General features: G+C 37.4%; 1 protein-coding gene and 1 long non-coding RNA gene across 2 annotated transcripts in view; both read right to left on the bottom strand.

The window, feature by feature from the left end:
* LOC131216990 (phenylalanine--tRNA ligase beta subunit, cytoplasmic) overlaps positions 1-24,313 on the bottom strand; it is a 70,370-nt gene extending 46,057 nt beyond the window's left edge. The window contains exons 1-11 of the mRNA XM_058211645.1: positions 24,137-24,313; positions 23,951-24,006; positions 23,737-23,837; positions 21,712-21,841; positions 21,503-21,618; positions 17,154-17,220; positions 15,347-15,388; positions 8,714-8,755; positions 8,464-8,540; positions 7,940-8,066; positions 7,676-7,843 (exon numbers count right to left, since the gene is read on the bottom strand). Coding sequence (XP_058067628.1) covers positions 7,676-7,843; positions 7,940-8,066; positions 8,464-8,540; positions 8,714-8,755; positions 15,347-15,388; positions 17,154-17,220; positions 21,503-21,618; positions 21,712-21,841; positions 23,737-23,837; positions 23,951-24,006; positions 24,137-24,194 — 984 coding nt within the window. The 5' untranslated portion in view covers positions 24,195-24,313. The remainder of the gene's footprint in view (positions 1-7,675; positions 7,844-7,939; positions 8,067-8,463; positions 8,541-8,713; positions 8,756-15,346; positions 15,389-17,153; positions 17,221-21,502; positions 21,619-21,711; positions 21,842-23,736; positions 23,838-23,950; positions 24,007-24,136) is intronic.
* On the bottom strand, positions 14,094-15,340 carry LOC131216991 (uncharacterized). The gene is made up of 2 exons (XR_009157151.1): positions 14,657-15,340; positions 14,094-14,584 (listed from the first exon to the last, which is right to left on the bottom strand). It is a non-coding gene; the product is annotated as an uncharacterized LOC131216991 (long non-coding RNA).
* Positions 24,314-24,622: the final 309 nt, after the last annotated feature.

Below are 24,622 nucleotides of genomic sequence, written 5' to 3' on the forward strand. Positions count from 1 at the left end.
CTCACAGTCGGCCTTGTAAAAATCAAGGGTGAACATTTCTCTCCCAACTATTTCTTTTTGTGCGGCCCACTTGAATCACAGGTTAGCCTGAATTTTTGGCCCTAGGCATAAAGTTAGATGACATGCCTAACGCGAGAGTGGATTTTGGGTATAGTACTATGGCCCAAATTCAATGTTGAACTAATTATTTTTTAGTATTTTTTTCTTATACCGTTAGTCAGTACACAATGTCACATAGAGGGGAGTGGATTAGGTGCAGCCTAGCCTCACCTAAGATGGTGGGGCCCTTATGGTGGGGCCCACATTGAGGGACAACGTGGGTATATAGCACATATATGAAGGTGGGCCTCATAAAAATCAAGGGTGGACATTTCTCTCGCAATTGTTTCCTTTAGTTGGGCTGACCTGAATCAGAACTCAACTTGAATTTTTGACTCTGGGTATAACAATGGATGACCCATTTAATGGTGGAAGTAGATTTCAGGTACACATCATTGGCCCCCAACGTGATTGCCTTTGACCTAAAACTTATTAACCTATTGAAAAATTGTTGTTTGCACGCTTGTGGCCCACCTGAGACTTGGAATTAACTCAAGTTTTACCCAAAACGCATGTCTTAGACTTATTATAATGACTATCTACAATGTTATACATATATACCGTTTTTAGATATTGTAAATTATTTAATTAATGAAATTCAACTTCTGCGAATATAATATAAGATTTCAATCATTTCAAAATACATACTACCAAACAAAAACTTTAGATTCTAGGGCATTCCAATTATAGAATGCCAAACATAATTGAGGACTCCAAATGCATTGACTTCCAGTGTATTTGGGATTTGGAATCCAATGTATTCCAAATACAAACAAACAAACGAGGCCTTAGCCTCATCCTTGGAAAAAGAACTTCAGAGACATCGCAACCTCACCCAACAATTGAGGAAAATTCAAATTTTCCAACCGCATCCCCTTTTCGCAACATTTCACCAACCCTTCCGAGTTCCTTTTTTCTTGTTTTTCTTTTTTTCTGACAAGTCTCATTTCTTATTTGTAACCAATGTTTTAAATATCGACGATATTGGTCGATATGTCCCATGATATATCTTGTATCCCACCTGTGCAATACAAAACGCATAGCTAGTGCCGATATATCCCACATGTTCGATCTAGTGAGCATTTTCAATTTTCAATCCCTTTTTTTGTTGAAATTATGTTAAATCAATGTCAAATGGCTATAAACCCATTGGTTCTTCGTGTTTTGCATGAAAAATAATGGAGTTAGATCTTTGAATTCGATATCCATGGGTTCTTCACGTTCTCCATGTTTTTTTTTTTTTTGAAATTTTCCTTCAACCAGCTAGCAATTGATATTAATTTCAAAGTATTTAGGAGTATCTGATGAAATGATCATCACATACACTCTAATTTCGAATTTGAGTGTAGGTGGTCCGATTTTGGTAAAATTCAAAATTTCCGTAATTTCTCCCAAATTGCTTGCAATGTTGCACTCCAAACATAAAATCAAGCATGTATGGGAGCTGATCTCCTGATTTGTTAAGTCCTTTGTCAATTATCGCAAAATAAAAATCATTTTTTTAATTAAAATTAATAATACATATTTTTTAAAAAAAATTCAAATTTTCCCTTCAACCAGCTATCAATTGAGACTGATTTCGAAGTATTTGGAAGTGTTTGATGAAATGATCATCACATACACTCTAAATGTTATGCAATGAATTTGAATATAGTTGCATTAGTTCATTCGGACAACGCATAGCCCAGGACCCTATACAAAGGAAACCTATTATGTGCACTTGTTTTTTAGATGTTATGATTAAAAGTGTGTATTAAGGTCTTTTTTTAACAATCCCTAAAGTTTCATTGAAAAATTCAACCATTTTTCCAATGTTTCCCAAAAAGTGTGATAAATTACCCGACACAAACGATATATCCCGTGCGATAACGGATACGTATTTGTATCCCAAGGATGTGATACCGATATTTTAAACACTATTTGTAACAAAATCGTATCAAAAAAGAAGCAAGAGAACAAAGGGGAGAGGTAGTGTGATGTAGGACAATTAACCACTTGCTTTAAAAACTCGAACTGATAAAGCATGGCGAATTAATCCCCTTATCTTATAGCCCAAGCCCCACATCCCATGGGTTAGGACCTCCATCGAACCCCTCTCGTGGGTCCCACTTCACATGGGTACCGCCTCACACGAGCCACCCGCCTCACACTGGTGGGGCCCGCATCACACGGGCCGCCCACCCCAACTGTGCCCATGCATCTCACAGACAACCCCACTCGAGCCCTGTGTGAAAATGCCCCTGCATTAATCACCCCCGGTGAGGAGTCTCGAACACAAGACCTCCCGCTCTAATACCATTTTGATGCAGGACCATTAACCACTTGCTCTAAAAGCTCAAACTTATAAAGCATGGCGAATTAATCCATTCATCTTATAGCACAAGCCCCACATCCCATGGGTTAGGACCTCAGTCGAACCCCCCTCTTGGGCCACACTTCACATGGACACTGCCTCACATGAGCCACCCCACCTCAGATGGGTGGGGCTCAGATTACACGAGCCACCCGCCTCACACAAGCTGCCCACCCCGAGTGTGCCCCTACATCTCAATTAATGTAAGGGCATTTTAGTGAGTCTCTAACAGTGAGTGACCCTCTGGTTACTCCATCTCTAGACATGGAACACTCTTGGCGCCACTGTTGCCATGTGTGATCGCATATGCGCACATCCATATACAAATCGCATATGCGATCATGGCACATATGCAATCACATATGTGGCATATGCAATCGCATACAACATATGCGATCGCATATTGGCCATGGCACATTGAATTTTTATTTTATTTTTTTGCAAAAAAAAAAAAAAACGACATTTTGAGTATAAAAAGGCTTCCAAATCTCCTCCATTTGCAATATTCTCACTCCAAAACTCTCTTACTCTATTTTTGTCTTACATTTCTTAATTACAAGTGGTCTCAATCCTCTTGTATTTCCGACTTCCAACTGATCTTAATCTCTCTCCTACATTCCCTCTCTCTTGGAAGTTGGAAGATCAAGATTCAAGCACTTTCAAGTTTCAAGGAAGATAGCTTGTTGATTTTCTACAATAATAAATAAATAGCTTGTTGATTTTGTTGTTTTTTCTTATTAACTATATTGTTAAATGTGGATGACTTGATGTTTAATTGATTTTATCTCTCTCAAATGTATTTTAAATATATAAAATTAGTTCTCTATTAACTTAGAAAAGTTCTCATTAGTTTCTTATATTTTTTTTTTTTAAAAAATGAATTTTATATATATATATATATATATATATATATATATATATATATATATGCGATCGCACATGATCGCATATGCGATTCGACAACATCGCTTGGCACCCACAAGAGAATGACAAAAAGATACATTCAAATGGCATAAAAATCATCCAGACAAATAAGACAAATGAAACTCCTAGGTTTTGAGTGCACCAAATGATTCCATTTGAACAATCACCTTCTCTAATAAATGAAACAGAAAAACAAAAACAAAAAAAGGCAACTTGAAGCTGGAGATTTTAATGAAGAGTGATGATCCCTTATCCTCATTAGCATCCTTGGCTTCCAAAATACCCAGAGAAAAATGAACATTGGCGTTATCATCTCTAAGGATGCCCCCAAGTTCCCAACATCAGCAAGGCTTGGATTACCAAACGAACTGCCATCAAAATGGAGCTTCCAAAACCTCAGGAGGTGCCAGTAACTTGGACTTTGTCATGGCCTTTCTGTGTTTGGAACTCAACAAAGCCTTCGGATTTATACGAAGCTCAATTGTAGTCATGTCAGGAAATTCCATCTGCACAAGCACCTAATAAATGAAGGAGAAAATGGACTCATGCAGATTCTAAAAGAACTTTACAGTGGAGTAAAAAAAAAAAAAAAATCCTCTGATTCCATGCCTTCCAAATACCCCATGTAATGGCAAAATGCACCATCTTCAAAACATCCTTCAGATATTTCACCAATCGATTTAGTGTTTTTTTATTGTATTTTTTTTTCTTTTTGAAGGATAATGGAATTTTATTAAAGACTCACCAGAAGAACCGGCAAGAAAAGAACACAAGGAGAAAAAGAAAAGGGAAAAGAAGAGGACAATTCATGCAACTTGGAAATTGATGAAAACACAATCAAGCATTTCTTCAGCCTCCCGACACAAGCAAACGTTCAAGGCAATATGCTGCAAATGGAGAATGCCAATTGTGAGGAATTTATTTGTTACTACCCACACAAAAGCTACCACTTTTTAGTGGGACAACATTTTCAAAGCAGAGTAATATCCCCCTTATTGATTCTCCAAAAAAGAAAGATTTATAGGATTATTGATTCTCCAAGTGCCACAAAAGAAAGATTCAAAGGAAAAACTTCCTTCCAGATTTGTCTTCCAAATCCTTCGGTCTAACTTTCATGTATCAAAGAAAACATTTTCAAGAATTTCCCTACACTCTTCAAAAAGCCCAATTTCCTATCCCAAAGATTAGATCTAACAAAGATTATCCCACACCACTTTTCCACTTAAGAACTCATGGTAATATCTAATCAAACCACCTTTCTCTTTTGATCAATGAGCAAAAAAAAATTACAAATAAGGCACCATCTTCAACAAAAAAAATAAAAATAAAAAATCATCCCAAAACCTCAACCAATTTCCTATCCCTATTTTAAAACACCTGGAAAAATAATAAGCCTCACATTGCTATATGTATAATTTCCTTCCCAATAAGCACTGCCAAATTTTTAGCTTTCCAAGACCACCATCATTATCCACCCAACACCATGCTCTACAGATTTGGTTGCAATTGCTCTGCATCACAGTGCCTTGATTTTTGAACTGAACCACAACCACCACTTGCTAAGAAATGATAGTTTCTTTCCGAGATTTGCCCGATAGCTATTTTGCATTTTCTTTTGGATTCTTTGCAGATCCTTCCAATTAATAAGGCAATGGAAAACTGTCTTCAATTACTTTTAAACCCAATTTGACTAGGGATTCTTCAAATTGAAGGTCGTGTTGTGTCACACTATGGAATTCTCTGTGAAATAAAGATCTTCCCTGTAGTTCATAATCTGACTGTTCCATAGGATATGCAGCCGAAATGAGGATATTGAGATTAATGAGTCATGAGTGGCAAGACGAGGAAGGATAGAATTAAAAATAAATGCATCTGAGGGAACTTAGGAATAAAACCAATAGGTAATAAGATGGGGAAAACTAGACTTAGATGGTTTGGTCATGTGCAACGAAGACCAAGAACCGCGCCGGTTAGGAGTGAGTTGGTACAAGTTGAAGCCTCTGGAGTCTAAAAGGGCAAGGGGAAGGCCCAAAAGCACATGGATGGAGGTAGTAAGAAAAGACTTAATGACCTATGATATAACTACCCTTGAAAGAGTGGAATGGTAGTACAGGATTCATGTAGCTGATCCCAATTAATTAGGATAAGGCTTAGATGATGGTGGTGGTCACGATGATGATGAACAAAAGAACTTCCATTATAAAACTTTTTAATAGCATTTCCCCTCCTAGTGTTCACAATTTATGAGCAAAAGACTGTTTTTGTCATCTATAAGGCGAAGCATTCAATTTAGGCGGAAAGGATTTTTTTTCCCCTCTACAAAGGATCTCGTGCACTGGCTTTTAAGATTCAATCTTAAATCTCATGGTCAGGGGTACGTGCACAACTTCCTCTATCTATTATTTGAATATCTCTCGAAATAGTCTCCTTAATTCTCATCGATCCTTCCAAAGGTTGGATCACTTGTAAGTTTTATTTGAGGAATTAAAGGTTCTAAGGAATTTTAAAACCAGCTGACCTTGAGGTGAGGGCAGTGTTTTAAATATCAACGATATCGGCCGATATATCCCACGATATATCTTGTATCCCACCTGTGCAATACGAAACTCACAAGTAGTGCGATATATCTCACATGTTCGATTTGGTGAGCATTTTCGATTTTCGATCCTTTTTTTTCTATAAATCATGTTAAATCAATGTCAAATTGTTGCAAATCCATGGTTTTTCATGTTTTGCATTAAAAATCATGGATTGGGAGCTTCAATTTCGAGATTTGGAGGAGATGGGCCGAGTTGCGGAAATTTTATTAAAAAATTTTAAAATTTAAAATTTTAAAAAAAAAAAAAAAGAGAGAGAGAGAATCAAAATTTCCCACTTTCTTGCAAATCGGTTGCAATCCTTGTGTCCAAACGTAAAATCAAACATGTATATAACCCGATCTAGTGATTCTTCTTTTGCTTTTGAATGTATTGTTTGTGTTACCACACGTCTTCTTACATTTATAAACTATATGAATAAACTTTGAATATACTTACATCAATTCAGTTAGACAATGCATGGATTAGGACTCCATGCAAAGAAAACCTATTATATGCACTTATTTTTTGTAATGTTTTGATTTATAAATGTGTTGATGTCTCTTTTAACAATCACTGAAGTTTCATTGAAAAATTCGACCAATTTCCCCATGTTTCCGACAACAGCGGTACATTACGCGATTCAACCAATATATCCCATGCAATAACCAATACGTATCCGTATCCCAAGGGTACGATACGTAACACGATACCGATATTTTGAACATTGGGTGAGGGCCCATTCAACCAACCCCACGCCAGGTCCCTAGAATCGTTTCTTCGAGGGCAGACCCAATATTTAATCCAACTTATCTCATGCTCAAATGCCCTTTGATGATTGGCTAAGGTTGAGGTTAACTGCTAATTTAACACCTTGAAGATGGGCTGCAGCATCAGCATAATAGGAATCGCAGACGTCTAGAGGACCTGAAACTTCCAGCAGGATTTCTCCCTGATAACCCCTCTCTCCAATCCCTGCTAACCCCGAGTTCCCAATAGAGCACCCATCAAGATTAAGCTTGAAGCAGTTTTCCTGGGGCTTCTGCCAAAGATCTGAGGATTCACTGGTTTCTAGCCACATCTGTTAAGTTCATCCCAGATAGATCACAGCAGCTAAATGGCAGTCCCTTCTCCATCCGGAAATTTGATATGTTTTCCCTTGACTCTTAACACTGAACCAAGAAACAACTAAAACCCTAACTCGTCAATAAGGCTTTCAAACAAATCTGATTTCTCAAGCGTCCCTCCAATAGGATGCAAAGCTTCCTCCCAGATCAAAATACAGAAGTGGCATTCATTAGCACTATCTCACCCACTAAAGGCACTTCCCTCCACAACATGCATCAATGGAGGAGGATACAACCTCGAATTGGGAGCCATGGGTATTGGGACCGATAGTGTTCAAAATCCTTTAACCATAAACTCCCATGAGAACTAGGCCAGTCCCGCCATAAGAACCAAGTGCAAAAGGCATGCTGATAAGGATCACCAGCCTGGTGCCTGCTGCAAATCCATTTAAAAATAGCATTTAAAATCCAACAAAAACAGTCCGCCTACATGGCAACACCATGATATTAGTTAGTTAACAAAGTTTATTTAAATGATTCAAAATTAGAAAGCCAATGAGAACCAAAGAACAATGGTGTAAGTCCTTCGTTGCCAATGTTCATGAAACAGTAATTTGTAGAAGGAAACCATACGGAGTGTCCAAGAGTGCTAATACCTCATTTGCCTCCAATGCCACACCAATTGAATGAGTAATGTAGGACAAAGGAACATCCATATGGAAGACTGACAAATCAGGATAGATATAACTCTTGTCATTGGCATACACCACTTCAACTGGTTCAACCTCGAATTTTCTTCTGCAGTATACTGAAAACATTGTTACCTACACACACACACAGAGACCATCCTAGTAAGAAAGGTCAATGTTTTCAGGAAATCTTAGAAAAGAATTTGCAAATGAAACAGCTTCCTTGCTTACCATGGTGTTCAAAACAATTTTAGCCTTAGTCAAATCAGTGGCTGTGCATTCAATGAACACGTTCTTTGTCTTTAGAGTGATTGCTGAATGTGCACCATTAATAATCGGGGGTAAAGACAAAACAGTTCTGCAAAAAAAAAAAAAAAAACAGAGCATTTGAAACCAACAGAAACTTCAAAAGGCCAAGAGATTGTGCTACCAGTCAGTTCACCAACTTTCCTGTTGAACTATATGCAAAATTCACTCCACGTAAAAGCAAACCATAAATGATGCAAAATCTACTTGTTTCCTGGACAACATAAAAATACAAGGAAAAGTCCAACAGGCACACTAACCAAACAAAGGCAACAAGCATCTAACCAGTTTTCATGAAGAAACTGATTTGAAACGTTACGTTTAAAAAATAAAAATAAAAAAAGAGGCAACAAACAACAGCCATAGAAGGGGCAAGTAAAGGTGCAGGGATATTAAAAAAGTGATAGGGAATAACAGTGAAGGCTTCCATACCAAAAAGGTTATTATACCTGTTGCTGTCATATATGACCGGGTATACAGGGGAATTCTCGATTATATGCAAGAATTTCTTCAGTTTCATATCTGACTGCCAAAACCATTGATGGTAAACTACACATCAGAGAAGATCAAGTTGATAATCAAGATCCAACATAGCGCAAAGATGACAAAAACACTTGAAAGAGTGAAATTTCTCATCCTTGCAACTTGATGTCAAACAGATTGCCTAACGAAATGTCATGGTATGGCATTCAGACTTACTTTGTAAAATTCCATTAGCTCGTCAGCTCTGAAACTTTTCGCCTGCAGAAAGACAAAGTTATGGCCAAGGAACAAATATATATATATATATATATATATATATATATATATATATATATATATATATATATATAAAAACAACAACAACAAATAAATGCAATGAGACAGAGAAAATAACCCTGAATAATAGAATAAGACGTGGGCATTATCATAACAACAAGGAATTGCTAAATGGTCACGATAAAGAGAGGAGAATCATAAGCAGAAACAATGATGCTCCAATAGGCTGGAAGGTATATGTTAGTCCAGGTCAAAAACAAGAAAAACTATCAGAAGGGGCAAAAGATAGTGAAAGGAGCTTGCTACGGAATGACAACCGAGATGTTGACTGTTTGTGCACCAAATAAAGATCTCAGTTTTTATCTTTCCAGAGAAAATCAGAAGGACCAGAATCCTGCACCATTTTCCACCAATTACCTATGTTGCTCAGAAATGAAGTTGAAGAAACTAATTATTTGGAACAAAGATAGGAAAAACCCAAGATAGTGGCAGAAGCTCAAGAGGGTTGAGGCAAGGGGATCCCTTATCCCCATTTCTTTTCTAGGTAGTGGCAGAAGCTTTTGGCAGAATATTGATAAAATGGCAGCAGATGGGCCTCCTCAATGGTTTCAAGGTTGATAGGAATGGAATAAAAGAAAACTCCCCATGAAGAAGAATGGTTGTCTCCAAGTAATATGGGTGCGAGGATGGGAGATGGTGGACAAGGGATGCTTCCTTGCATAGAGCGTCAAGTTTCCAGGTTTGGCCAACCTAACGTCAGATGTTGACGTTTTGGTTGCAGATTGTTGGTTGGCAAGTAGTTCTTCGGAGGTGTGGGCACCCCAATGGTGGCCTTTGGGCAGCTCACTGGGAGAAAGAGGGTCCTAACTATCGACAATCTTCGCAAGCGAGGAATGGGGATTCCGAACATGTGTGCTCTATGTACGAGTAGCGAGGAGTCAGTTGATCACTTATTCATCCATTGCCCTTTTTCTTGGAAAGTTTAGGATTCTATTCTATCTTCCTTCAGGATGCAATGGTGCATACCCGCTTGTATAGTCTATTAGAGGCGAGTCACGGGGTTAGTCTTTCAAAGCAAGTTCGAGTGGAGTGGCGGTTGGTGATCTTAGCAGCCTTTTGTTCTATTTGGGGGAGAGGAATGGGAGATGCTTTCATGATTCTAAAAAGGATGTTGATTTTGTCATTCGTAGGATGAAAGTAGTTGCAATTGAGTGAGCTTCTTGTAAAGCGTAATCGAAAGATAGTTTTTTACTTTTTGTTAGATAGGGTTGTAAGCTTTTGGGAAGAGTTTTCTGCTTTTTTGCTAGATAGGGTTGTAAGCAATGTTTTCAGTATCGATAATATCGGTCAATATATCCCCACAATATATCTTGTATCCCACCTATGCGATACAAAATGCATAGGTAGTGCCGAGATATCCCATATGTTTGATCTAGTAAGCATTTTCAATTTTCAATTATTATTTTTTTTTTGTAAATCATGTTAAATCAGTATCAATGGTTACAAATTCATGATTCTTCATGTTTTGCTTGAAAATCATGGATTTGAAGCTTCAATTTCGAGATTTGGGGAGATGGGCCGAGTTGTGAAAAAATAGGAAAATTGAAATTTCTCACAAATCACTTGCAATCTTTGTGTCCAAAGATTTTTTAGAATAAAAATTATTTTTAATTTAAAATATATGTAATCTGATCTAGTGATTCTTGGTAATTTAGAGATTTTTCAAAAGAAATATATATATATATATATATATATATATATATATATATATATATATATATATACTTGTAATTAAAAGCTCATTTAAAATGTTTAAAAAAAAAAAATGAAACTGCACTTTGATCAGCAGCCAATTGACCCCCCTTTTAGAGCATTCAGAAGTGTTTGATTACATCATTATCACATACACTCTAATTTTGAGATTTGGGGAAAGATGGCCTGTTGTGCAGAGAATTGGGGAAATTTATAATAATAATAAAAAAATCATTTTTTCTCAAATCGGAGAGGATGAGTACCAGCGTTATGTTCAAGAGTATCTTCATAGGTATCATTATGTTCTGACCTAGGCATAGTATTGTTGATTTGTGAAGCAACAGTATTATGCCAAGCCCCGTTGAGATGAAGATGATGACTTTAAGCCACCGCACAACTCTATAGGGGTCTGAGCCACAGCCATAAATATAATTCACATATATATTTCTATTTTTCTACTTCTTTTGCTTTTGAATGTATTGTTTCTGTTTCCATACATGCCTTCTTATATTTATAAATTATATGAATAGGCTTTGAATATATTTGCATCAGTTTAGTCAGACAGTGCATAGATTTTTTGTTTTTGAAGGATTGGGACCCCATACAAAGGAAAACTATTATGAACACGTATTTTTTGTGATGTTTTGATTTCTAAGTGTATTGATGTCTTTTTCATTGATCCTCAAAGTTTCATTGAAAAAATCGACCAATTTCCCAATGTTTCCCAACAACAACAATACATTACACGATAAAGCCGATATGTATATGTATCCTAAGGTTGCAATAAATTACGCAATAACAATACGGAAAACATTGGTTGTAAGCTTTTTTGCGCCATCTCGGTGCCTTCTTAATAAATCCCCTTTATCTTTCAAAAAGAAAAAGAAAAAGAAAAACCTAAGATAATTTGAGCATTCCCCAAGCTAATTAGGTCTTCCACCTCCCAAGTCCAAATTGAGAATGGACTCACACAAATCAAAGACTGGCTAAATAAATTAATTCTGGTGTAAATTCATGTTTTATTTATGAGGCTCGATATGGCAAGCCAATTCCCCCCTCCTCTCTGCATCAAAGATGATTTACAAGGTGTGTTATGAAGTGATGGTAGCATTCAATAGTGGATAAAATGAAATTCCTGAGATTTTGTGCCCCTTCTAAAGTTCTTATAGTTTAAACAAAATAAATGTAATCAGTGACCCTCTAGCCAAATTATAGTTTGTAGCATTGATCTTCAGTCGAGGGCTTCCGAATTTTGCCAACCTTAGTATTTAGTTGCTTCCAAGTTCCCCTATCAATTTGTATTTTGTTCATTGCATTTGACAAGTATAGTTTCACCAAAGAAAGATTCATTATCTTTCTCCTCAAAGAAAAAAAAAAGAAAGAAAGAAAAAAGGACAGCACGTTTCAAATAAGATTTATTATGGTTTAGACTCCAAAACTTTTCTGGAATACTTTACTCGATAAAAGAAGGGGAACAATATTGTGACATACACTAGATGCTAAAAAGAATTGTGAACCCTGATCGGCTTCATAAAGCAGAACCCTCACACAACGCAACTAGAACTGACATCATGTCAATGGGCCTTGTTGTACAAGACTAATGAGTAATGAGAGCTCATCAATTTGAGCAACCCACCCCATATTCTTAAAAAGAATAATAACAAATTGTGGAATGGGGGAAATCGGAACACAATATGTAGGGCTAGCAATGGGTCAGGGTCAGCCCAAGCACAACCCATTTACTAAACGGCCCAAGAATCCAAACTTGGGACTAACCCGTGACCAATGTTGTCAAAATCATTATTGTATCGCAAAAGGAAATAGGGGTTGAATTGAAATCGTATCATAAATTATAAGATCTTTTCTAATTTCTTTTTAAAAATTTATAATTTAAAAAAAAAATCAAAAACAATTGAAAAGATATTAGTAAATTAGAAAAGATTAAAAACTCATCAATCATCAACATCTACCAAAAAAGTAATACATATCATGATATTATCAATTGAGAACATGTATATGTTATGCATATCATGATAGTAAAGGATTCTTGTCATTTTCCTTCTTCTTCTTTTTGTTGTCTTTTCAAAAAATTTACCTTGAAAAACATACAAAAGTCCTTCAATAATTTTGTTCTTTTGTACCGTTCTTTAGTGTAGAATCCTGTTAGAAAAAATGGCATTCAATTCCATTGAGTGAATAAAAAGATCTCTCTCTCTCTCTCTCTCTCTCTCTCTCTCTCTCTCTCTCTCTCTCTCTCTCTCTCTCTCCCTCCCTCCCTCCCTCCCTCCCTCCCTCCCTCCCTCCCTCTAGGAAAAATGAAGATGTGTTTACTAGGAGAGTGCAATTTTCGTGTTTTATAAGCAAAAGAGTAAAAAGAAAGAAGAAAAGATTTAATATAACTCGTACAATAATGTATGCCTTGCTTGGCTTGCTAGGAGAAATGGGATCCTCACAACAGACAATCTCCGGAAAAGATTGATGATTCTCCCAAATGCATGCCTTCTATGCCTGAATGTTAAGTCCGCCAACCATCTCTTCATTCATTACTTGTTCTCCATAGTGCTGCAGTCTGGTATCCTCCAATCCTTAAGCACCTTCTGGGCGATGCCAAGATCAATTGATTGCCTTCTTAGATCATGTCATGCTGGGTGTGGGGGGGATGTTGTTTAGGCCAATCCAAATGGTGGTTGGCCATGCTCGCCGCATTATGGACAATTTGGTTGGAAAGAAACAATCGTTGTATCCGCAATCAGAGGGGTTCGACGAGAGGGATTCTTAATTGGGTCTTTCTGTAAATTTCTGATTGGACAGTCTGAGTTTTTGTAATCCTATGGATGTTCTTTCCGAGTGGTAGTTTGCTTTTCTTTTGTTTTTTGTTTTGTTTTTTTTTTCCTAGTTTGTTGTTTTGTTTAGTTTTCTTTGGCTTCTTGCTTTCCTTTTTCTGTTGGCCTTTAGCCCTAATAAAAGTGCATCATCTTTCCAAAAAAAAAACAATAATTCTATGATTATTTAACATTTGAGATTCGGGTGTACGATTATGATACGATACGAATCATACAATTCATATTGTGAATCGTAAGATTTTGATAACATTGCCTGCCACCAAGATGAGATGCCCAGGCCCAGCTTAATGGTATATTCCTAATCCCAGGCCTAGCCCAGCCATTCATTTGTTAAAAAAAAAAAAATGCATTGGTATGATTTGAACCCAAAAACTTATGCAAGGCTCCACATATTGCTACCACAAAAGCAACCACGGCTGATCATTGAACATTGTGTCCATCTATACATACATGCTAATGTACATACGTGTGTATGAGAAATGCTTATGTCCAACTAATTGGACGAAATGTTACTGTCCAGACAATGGATAATTTCACTTCCTTGGTTGGAAGTCTGTAGACCCTACATTGAGGGATGTGCCGGAAATAGGACCTTGACTCATATTAACCTGGCTCTTTTGGGGAAATGGCTTTGGCACTTCGGATCGGAGATTGGAAACATGTGACAGGAGTCTTTAATAGCTAAATACAGTGTTGACGAGGGGGGCTGGTTCACTAAATCCATCTCCCTTTACCAAGCATCCAGCATTTGAAGACCCATTACAGGGACTAAGGTGCCCTTTCTTGAAGGTCTCACTTTCAATCTGGGTAATTTGGATAAATGGATTTTAGATAGACCCTTTGTTGTTGTCTTCCTTGATCTAGCCAAGATTTCCTCCAACCTCTCTTCTTCTGTGAATGGTTGTTTCTCTCCTGTTGGAACAGGAGCTTGGTGCCCTCCGTGCAGAAGAGCCTTCACTGAGTCAGAATTTGAAGCCTTCCTCAATCTTCTTCTCCCCCTTCAAGGCATTCAGCCATCTCCAGATTCGGATGACAGCCTCTCCTGGTCGCTATCTCCATCTGGCATCTTTACAACCAAGTCCTACACCTCCATCACCAGCCCTTCTCCGAATCAAGCTCTGGACTTCCCTTCTGTCTTTTGGCACCATCAGCACCCCCAAAGGTGGCAGATTTTGTTTGGCTCCTGGCTAGAGGCAGAGTGCTTACCATTGACAACCTGCAAAGGCATGGGATGATCATTCCTAACATCTGCCCCCTATGTAGCAGAGATGCTGAGTCCAATCCTCACCTTTTTCCTTCACTGAAGTTACACTGCTGAAATCCGGGCCTCCATCTCCAATAACTTCTCCGTTTCTTGGGTAATGCAAGGCACTATTTGTCAATTCCTCCATGCCTGGCACACCCCAATCACCAACAAAGACTACTTCATTATGGTAATTGACGGGATTGGCCGCTCTTTAGGGAATTTGGCGTGAAAGGAACTTGCACTGCTTTCAGAATGGTTCCTCTTCCTCAGCCTCCGTTTCTCAGCACATCCTCTAGGAGGGGAAGGAATGGTCTATCTGTCTACCCCTCATAGGCTGATCCATCATCTTGCCGCCCCTAGGATAGGTTCCTGGGTTGTGAGGTTTTCAGTCTCGGAGGTCCCTTTTGTCTCAGTCTCTAATTGTATAGGTGTTTTCTAGGTTTCTCTCTTTTTCTTTGGTTTGTTTTTCTTCCGTTTTTTTTTTTCTTTTCTTTTTTTGCTCTTCTTTGGGCTCTGTCTTTGTTTATTTCCTTTGTTTTTAATATATTTCTCAATCGTCAAAAAAATAAAAGGATCAAATGTAAAATTAAATAAGAAAATTGCAAACCTAATAAAATCTCATTAGGAAACGAACTCAATGCAACAATGGACATAGTTCAAAAAGGTTTGTGATCAATAGACTTAGTTCAAAAAGGTTTATGACCAATTTACGATCTGAATGTAAAAACTTACCTGCTTCAGTGGCACAAAATTTATCTCTGAAGGTGACAAAGCCTGGAAATATATAAATGAGGTGTAAGTATTGATGTATAAAACCAGTCATCGATGCAGATTTTGACATTAAAACACACGCTAAGCTATATTAGGAATAGCAGCAATTGCGAAGTCACTGCAGCAGTTAAAGAGGTCATACACATGAAACTACCAAATAAAGACATCACTGTATTACCAAAAGAACTGAAAATTAATAAATCAGAATATGAAATACCAAAAAATGCAGAATCAGAACTTCAAATCATATCTGATTATTAGCATTACCACATTGACATGAAAACAACAGATGATCAGATTTTGAGGCATTCATAAGAAAATGAATAAAAAAAAATACGATTAATAGGTCCATTTCAGGAAGTATTTAGACCCTTCAAATTACTGTGGAGTAGGTACAACTTGCAAACTTTAATGTAAAATATAATATTTTAAAGACATGGCAGTGCACGCGCCTTTTCTTATATGTCCTTTGGTACACCTTCCTCTTCTAATAAGAAAATAACAGTGATTATCAAGTCAAGATAGGAGTTTGGAGGTCATGCGCAATAAACTACCAGATAAAAATGCAACTGTGCTAACAAAACAAAATGAAATTAGTAAAAGTAAAAAATTTTGCTGAAAAAATGCAGGCTCAAACTTGAAATCAGAACTAGCATTAACTTGTTGACTGGAAAAGAATAGAACACAAAATATTAGGGCCTGTTTGGTTAGACACCTAAGAATGAGTTATCTCATTTTTGTCAATCGTAATTATGTTACGTATTAGAGATGATATTTCTTTTCTGTAAGGATTAGAAATAATCTTGATAACCAACAATCATTATGTACAATGCATAATCATAATAAACTAAAATGAGATGTACTCACTTTTAAGCGTCTACCAAACAAGCTCTTGGACAATATTAAAAAAATAGAAAATAAGATACGATAGATCTGTTTTAGGAAGTATTCTTGACCCTTCAGGGTAATATATAATGCTGTAGTCGCATACCATTAAATATGCCTTTGTACATATCCTTTCCTAGTCCTTTCCCTTTTTGTATAGGTAAGTTGGGCTCAAAATCTAATAAGATATCTTTCAATCGACTTAAAAAGAAACTGAGCCGTGTATCACTAACAATAGTCTTTTGTATTGGCAAAACTGGCAACCAATCATCATTTTATAGATTTTTGTTGTTCTCTTATAGATGGTCCACTCAGTGCTCCTTTCTTGCTATCTCTGGACAGATTTGGGTGGCACCGATGGCCCTTTCTAATTTCTTGGAGCACAACACTTATGGCAGCTCACAACCAGAGCTTGCATTTGTAAAGGTTGTGTTCATTGGCAACCTTATGGACTTCGTTAAAAGAACAATTCAATCAGATATTTAAAGATAAACCCTAGAAACCTAATTGGTGTTAGAAGAGGACAAAAGACAGCACCATGTCTTGGAAATTGAAGACAAAACGAGTTTGGCTTAATTAATGAAATGATATTTTAAGGAATTGAAAAGTGATGGTACGGTGGTGGTGATTTGGGTAAAATTGTTGGAACTTGGGACAGGAAGCTTTGATACAGAACCACATCTGACCATTACAATAGGGCCTAAGTGGACCCCACAGCTTACACAATCAATGGGTCCGACCTTAAAACTTCAATTAGTATTTAGTACAGGTATCTGATGCTAGATTTATCATGATATGCAACCAACACGAAATGAAACAAGAAACCCAATATTTATAAGGTCTTTCATCAAACAAGGATGGAGGAAATGAAGTGATAGGTTACCTCATACGTAAAAGGACCTTGTATTGTGTCCAAATCATGAGTCCCAATAGCAACTAGAGTTCTCCTCCTAACACAAAGGAAAACAAGAATTATGACTGTAATGATTAAGCATGACATTTCCCATGACTACACGGGCCGTGGATATGTTTAAAAGACAATAGGCAATGCATGTAACTCAGCAAACTGGAAACAAAGTAATAATGACCCATTCATGCAGATAAATTAACCATCTTATAATGTTGCCTAGTATGAAAAATACTTGATAACCTATGGTTTAACTGAAGGTATGTCCTTGATAGTGTGGACTGGCAGAACAATATTCATGTAGCCGACCCTAATTAATTGAGACAAGGCTCAGATGAGATGAGCTTCTGTTGTTGCCTAATAGGTGTATTATGTGCTATAGCACGGAAGAGTTGGAACCATCTTCTGCTTCAGTGCACAACAGCTAGGGAGATATGGTATGCAGTGTTGAGCAAATTTGGGGTGAGCTGGGTATTCCTGAAGACGGTTTCCAAGATATTTGAAAGCTGGGACATAGAGGCCTCGGGTAGGATTGGTACATGGTTGTGGCAGAGAGTTCTTCGCTAAGTCATGGAACATATGGTTAGAAAGAAAAAAGCGCACATTTCACGGAAGGCAGATCCAGTAAATATTGTTCATCTTGCTCTAACTCTCTTCCTATATACTCAAGGGACTGCTATCATTGGGTCCGCCACAAAATTGCATGACCCCGCAAGTGGGACTCCATGAGCTTCACATTTTCTCTGTATTGCATCTCCATCAATTCAAAGATTCATTCTACATGCATCAAGCCACCAACCAATCTATTAAGTTCTCCCATTGAAGACATCCACAAAACTCGGGCATCTCAACCTATACACCATTGAAGTAATCACAATCCACTAATTTGCCATCCCTTACACCATGAAGAAAATGATGAATAAAAACACCCATCAGAATTGCTATTGCTGGATTCTCATGACACCGACACTTTCCCACGTGCAACTGTGTAGACGGCTCCTCTCGGTGTTGTGTAGACCACCAATTTCACCAATCCATTAAAAGAACTCCATAGTTTGCTTCTACAATTGCACGAAGTGTGAAGTGAAACGGCAACAAAATGAGGTGTGGAAGCGTCTCTTTCAAAATGTATGCAAGTATAAATAGGTAGGAAGTGGGAGCGAGAGCCCACAGTGGGGATCCAAAGCAGGAGCTACACCTAGTTAGAAGGATCCTGCAACTAAGACTACCTTCCAATCAAACTTGTTTTATGACAACTTCCTCCATAGCATTCTTCTCATTATTAGTCATCAATCACAAACAAGTGTACGGATGAACTTGCTCTATTACCAATATGGCTAGGGAGGAGGGAAGTCGAAGAAAGAAGAAGGAACTAAGAAAAGAATCACACCACACAACTCAAAGAAGTTGATATTATAGGTTACTTGTTTCTTTTGTAATACTCCAAAAACTATATCATCATTGTTGTCATCATCTTAGACTTTCTTCCAACTATTTGAGGCTAGCTTTTAAAGGGGAAGATTGGCAAAAAATTTACCATCAGTTGTCCACATTAAATCAACCCTCCTCTTTTACCAGATCTCTGGAGCTCGGTCTAAGTTTCAGAAATAAGGAACACAATGCAAGAATATTTAATTGAACCATTTCCTGCAAATGCCTTAAGAGGATCACATGCAAGCACCATATGTCATTTAGAAGACCATGCATACATTGTTGTCAAATGCGATCGCATATGCACATATTGTGGATCGAATCGCATATGGCATGATGGTATAAGTGATCCTGGCAAGTATGCCATATTGCCATGGCACACTTTTCTATGCGACCAATATGCGATCACATACCCAATAGCCAAAGTGGAAGCAATTTTTTATTTTTTATTTTTCAATTTGGAGAACTTTTGCCTATAAATAGGCACTCATATCCCCTCCATTTTCACTATTCTTTACTCCAAAGATCTAAATCTCTTACTCTCTCTCTTACTCTAATCTCTCTACAATTATTTCAAGTATGTTTATTTTTTGTATTTTATAAGTTATGCTTGCTTTTTGTAAATTAAGTTTTAAGTTATAGCTTTTAAGTTGTTTCAAGTTATTCATTTATCAGTAAAATTTCTTTGTTCGAAGTTTTTAATAATTAATTCTCTTTTAATGTAGCTTGTTGATTGTTTTGTTAAAATTTATAAATTATAATGTAAGTAATTAAATATATAACTTAATGAAACACTCAAACTATAATGAAATAAGTAAAATAACCCAATCTAATCATGTGTACTAATTAGGCAAGTTTTTCTTATTTTTTTAGAATTTTTCAAAAAAAAAAATTTATTTTTTCCTTTTTTCAATTTTTTATTAATTAAAAAAATATATATGCCATGGCATATGCAATTGTGCAATCGCATGTGCGGGTGATTTGACAATATTGCATGCATATATATATAAAGAAAGCTCTAACCTAAACTTCACCTTAGCCACATCACCATTAGTCTCAGCCCTTGCTTGTGCCAAAAATAAAAACAAAGAAGTGCCATAGATTTATTGTAGCTAGCACTGTAGGTCATACTGTAGTACATTATTGTAACAAGCATTATAGCTCATATTATAGCACACTTTTTTTTTACAGAGTAAAAAAGTACCAAAATCCCAAAAACTCTCAATAGGAATGTTTTTGGACTTGGGTATATCCAATGTTTTAAATATCGACGATATCGGCCGATATATCCCACGATATATCTTGTATCCCACCTGTGCGAAACGAAACTCACAAGTAGTGCGATATATCTCACATATTCGATCTGGTGAGCATTTTCGATCCTTTTTTTCCTATAAATCATGTTAAATCAATGTCAAATTGTTGCAAATCCATGGTTTTTCATGTTTTGCGTGAAAAATCATGGATTGGGAGCTTCAATTTCGAGATTTTGAGGAGATGGGCCGAGTTGCGGAAAATTTATTTTAAAAAAAAAAATTTAAAAAGAACCAAAATTTCCCACTTTCTTGCAAATCGGTTGCAATCCTTGTGTCCAAACGTAAAATCAAACATGTACATAACCCGATCTAGTGATTCTTCTTTTGCTTTTGAATGTATTGTTTGTGTTTCCACACGTCTTCTTACATTTATAAACTATATGAATAGACTTTGAATATACTTGCATCAATTCAGTTAGACAATGCATGTATGTACACTTATTTTTTGTAATGTTTTAATTTATAAATGTGTGTTGATGTCTCTTTTAACAATGATTGAAGTTTCATTGAAAAATTCGACCAATTTCCCCATGTTTCCAACAACAGTGATACATTACGCGATACAACCGATATATCCCATGCAATAACCGATACGTCATACGTATCCGTATCCCAAGGGTACGATATGTAACACGATACCGATATTTCGAACACTGGGTATATCATATATGTAACGCAGGCTACTAGATGGGCCATAAGACCAACATTTCCAATGGCCCTTTCCTTACGATCATATGACTTGCATTACTATCATGTCAGCAAAGACATTTTTGCCTGGCAGAAATACTAAAATTCTAGATATTATAAGATGGCTTCAATTACAGAACAAATTATAATTTACAACTTTAGATAACATATGGAGAGAGAGAGAGAGAGACAACATTTTGGTAAGGAAAAATAAATCAACCCTTTCAATACTAACTTTCAGTCAGGGTGGACAACCACCACAGAAAGTAGATAAGTTGGTAATTGTATGCACCTCTACACACATCCAAATCACATGCACCGGCATAGATCGTGTGTGGGAACATTAAAGTCGTGCACCAGGCATTCTCCACCATTTGTAAGTTGTGCTAAAAGTACGTCAGACCACCCATCAGGTATGCCACACATGTATATTGAATGTGGGCCATTCAGAACCTTTTAAACCATCCATAGTTTCAAACATCTGTGGCCCACCTTATTATTTTTACTGATAAAAACACATTTCATTCAGAAGCAAGGAGGAGAGCATTCAACAGGGGAACAAAGTCAACAGTTGAATACAGCTAAGGATTAGAGTATTATACGAAGAGAATAATTCCCAATTGTCCCCTTCTCTGACCCGCCTGATGAATCAAACCTATCTATTTCTGCATTAGGTCATCTAAGTGGTTGGTCCCACCTAATGCACAGCTTGGAATTCACACATGATGCAGACAGATTGCATGAGCGCTTATAAAAAGTCCACAAATAGACTGAAACTTTAAAGAGTATGTAGGGACAACATAAATTCCATTAAAAACTTAGAAAGCATTATAACATGGAACCAAAAAGACCATCTACATGACGTAGTATAATATGAGTTCAAGTCCTTACCGACAAATGTTCTGATGGAGCCTATCTTGAAGATCAATGAAACTATTATATCGTGCTTCATCAAATGTTATTCCTCTTAAAACAGCACAAACGATGAAGGGGCGAATGGAGGACGTCTGCAGCACCATCCCATCATCAAATATAATATGCATAAACCACAACAAAAAAAAAAAAAACAGTCGACAAAGGATTCAATAACCAGGTAATACCTCTGGCTTTACATGCATTTTAAGCATGGATTTGATCGGAATGTCAACCACTCTATACTCGGGAATCTTGTCAGATCCAATAAAAATGCGAAGGGCTTGCACGAGCCCTTCAAGACAAAGCAAATCATATCTGTCCGTGATGGCAAGAAAACAGAAGTTGAAGTCATTACTCCTTCAAGCAACAAAACTTTCTGAACAAACCTGATTGCAGGGCTCACCTGACCACCTGAATTGGTAGTCAGCCACTATCTCCATCATACACATAACTCATGCATGGCAGTCAGAAGCCATCCCATCTAGTGGGCCCCTCCAGTTTGCACATGATTAAATAAACACATGTACCAGATAATCCAAACAGTCTGATAGGTGACCTCTAACAGTTAAAAACTTCAGACTTGGGAAATCTTGGTAAGGAATCAATCATGATTGAGAAGTATTTAGAAAAATCCCAGATATCAGGAAAATTAGGAAAAGGAATTCTAAGGGAAAAAAAAAACTTTTTAAATTTTTGGATTTGTAATTTCCAAATGAAAAGGTGAATTACTCGAGACAGAGCTTTGCTTAATCCCAAACAATGTGCACCTTCTAAAAGAGCTAGCTTACGATGCATTCCCAACACCATTGACTAAATGAAGCAACTCATCCCCTGTACGCATGGGATACATGTAAGCCAATCCAGACTATCCAAATTGTGAGCGGCACTGTAGGCTGAGGCCGCTGAACCTATATCAAAAGTTATGCTGATTGGACAATCCTAAGTATCCAATTGCAGCCATCACATGTGCAATGAGAAAGAAAATATTCAGCATTCCAAATCCAATGGGTGAAATCAGATGTTTAAATCACCCAATAGCTCCAATTAGTGTGACTTCCCGGTTACATCAGGAGGTCCAGATTGACGTACATGTATGATGTATCCCGCATGTACCATGGATGATTTGCAAAAAAATTGTAAGTTGCTGGAAATACACACAGCAGACTATTCCTCCTTAAGATAATTGTAGGTTTTTGCTGCCCTGCTACAAAAAACGGTTAAGAAGCAACAGTCAACAGGCAAATTTCCATCAATCAAATGGTTAGATTCATCTGCTCTAAGAGGTTTCTTAACCTTGTGTAATCCAAACCCCATAAGATGGACAGTCCATATCAATGACTGGACAATCCACATATCTGACCACTGCTGTAATTCAAAAACCGTTAGGAATTAGTATAGTGCTCCTAGTTGCATTAGTATGGTTGGACAGTCCAATGGATCAATTTGGACCATCCATTGGGTGCAGCACGCATTTCATGGGCTACCAATGGAGTATCCAATCCATCTATAAGTGGGCCTTTTATACCCATTCTTTTTCAAGCCATGGCAACATGTTAGAATGATCTAATAGAAGTGATTCTTCGGTACCATAACAACCCACAACAAGCCCCAACAAATTAATGGGTCAGATTATTGATTAGACATACTTCTTTATATGTAATCTTGATCGTCCATTTTACAGGGCATTAATCGCATGCTTCGAATTATCTCATTGGTAGGAGTTTTAATAGCAACCTGCAAAATGAGTGCTGCATCTAATGGACAATCAAATCAAGTGATTGGACTGTTGAAGTGTCCAAAAGCAACTACGAGCACTGCAACTTACAGTAATCTGAAAGCAGTGGATCACTCATTATTTCAAAAAAGAAACTAAGTAATAACAGATTTCTTCCCGTGATCAAATTGCATTCCTTTCCAAATCCGAGCATTTGGATGTGCCCACAAATCGCAAATGGTTTGAATATTTTAGCATAATTATCTGCTGCGCACAAGAACCCTAGTATCAATTCCATGTGGAAAACAATGGAAAAAAAAAATATTTTTTTTTTTTTTTTAAAAAAGAGCATCCTGCCCAACATGGTTTTCCATCAGAAATGATAACAGTCCATTCCGCCAATTTGCAATTTGGGGCACATCCAAGCACACTACTGACCCAATTTCATTACAATCAGGAAAAGAAGAAGAAGAAGAAGAAGAAGAAACCATGGTACCTGTTCGCGGAAACCTCAATCTTGTAAATCACCTCCTCATCCCCTTCCTCTTCCTCGTTTTCCAAGTGCTTCTCTTTCCTAATAATTGCTTTCTCCGTCGTCTACATACAGATACATGTACAAAACGCACCGAAATACGTATTCATATGAATTAAAAATTAAAAGAAAATTCGAGTAGATGCGGAAAAAGGACAAGATGATTCAGAGCACTTACAACATCATCGAGCTCGATTCCGAAGTCGAAGCAGAGCTCTTCAAACTCTTCCTGAGCTGAAATGTCAGAAACCGAAGAATATCAGAAAAATACGTATACGAATACAAATGCGTACAGATATGCATAGGTGTTTGGAGTTTTGAAGGGAAGAGCAATGAAGAGATTTTGATTTTGATTTTTCCGTACTGTAGGATTTTCCAAGGGCGGCGAAAAGGCGATCCCGTCCTACGCTTACGGTGGGCATGATGGCGAGCTGCGGGTGCTAAAATGCGCTTGCGTGAGCTCTCGCCGCAGCTTTCAACGATGGGGAGCGGGGTAGAGGGTTTATGCCCGAAATGCTTACGCGACCGCAGATTCTAGCGTATTTCCTGCGAGAGCCTTTCGCAAGTTCCTTCGATGGAAACCGAAGTGGGGCCCACCGTGATTTTTGTGAGGAATCCACTCCGTTCATCCGTTTTGTGAGCTCATCTTGATATGAAAAGTTAGATTTTCGCAGGATCCAAGGCTCAAGTGGGCTGTACTAGAGGAAAATGTGGCTAGCTAGCGGATTAGCTGGTGTACCACAGCTATATAGCTGCTGTAGGTACGTGTCGTGTGAAGACGAGCATAGACGCTCCTCGAGCGCGAGTAGTACGAACGGATCAAAGGAGATCAAAGTTACATGCCCACAGT

Source organism: Magnolia sinica, chromosome 10 (assembly GCF_029962835.1).
Source record: "Magnolia sinica isolate HGM2019 chromosome 10, MsV1, whole genome shotgun sequence".
NCBI classification, from domain to species: domain Eukaryota; kingdom Viridiplantae; phylum Streptophyta; class Magnoliopsida; order Magnoliales; family Magnoliaceae; genus Magnolia; species Magnolia sinica.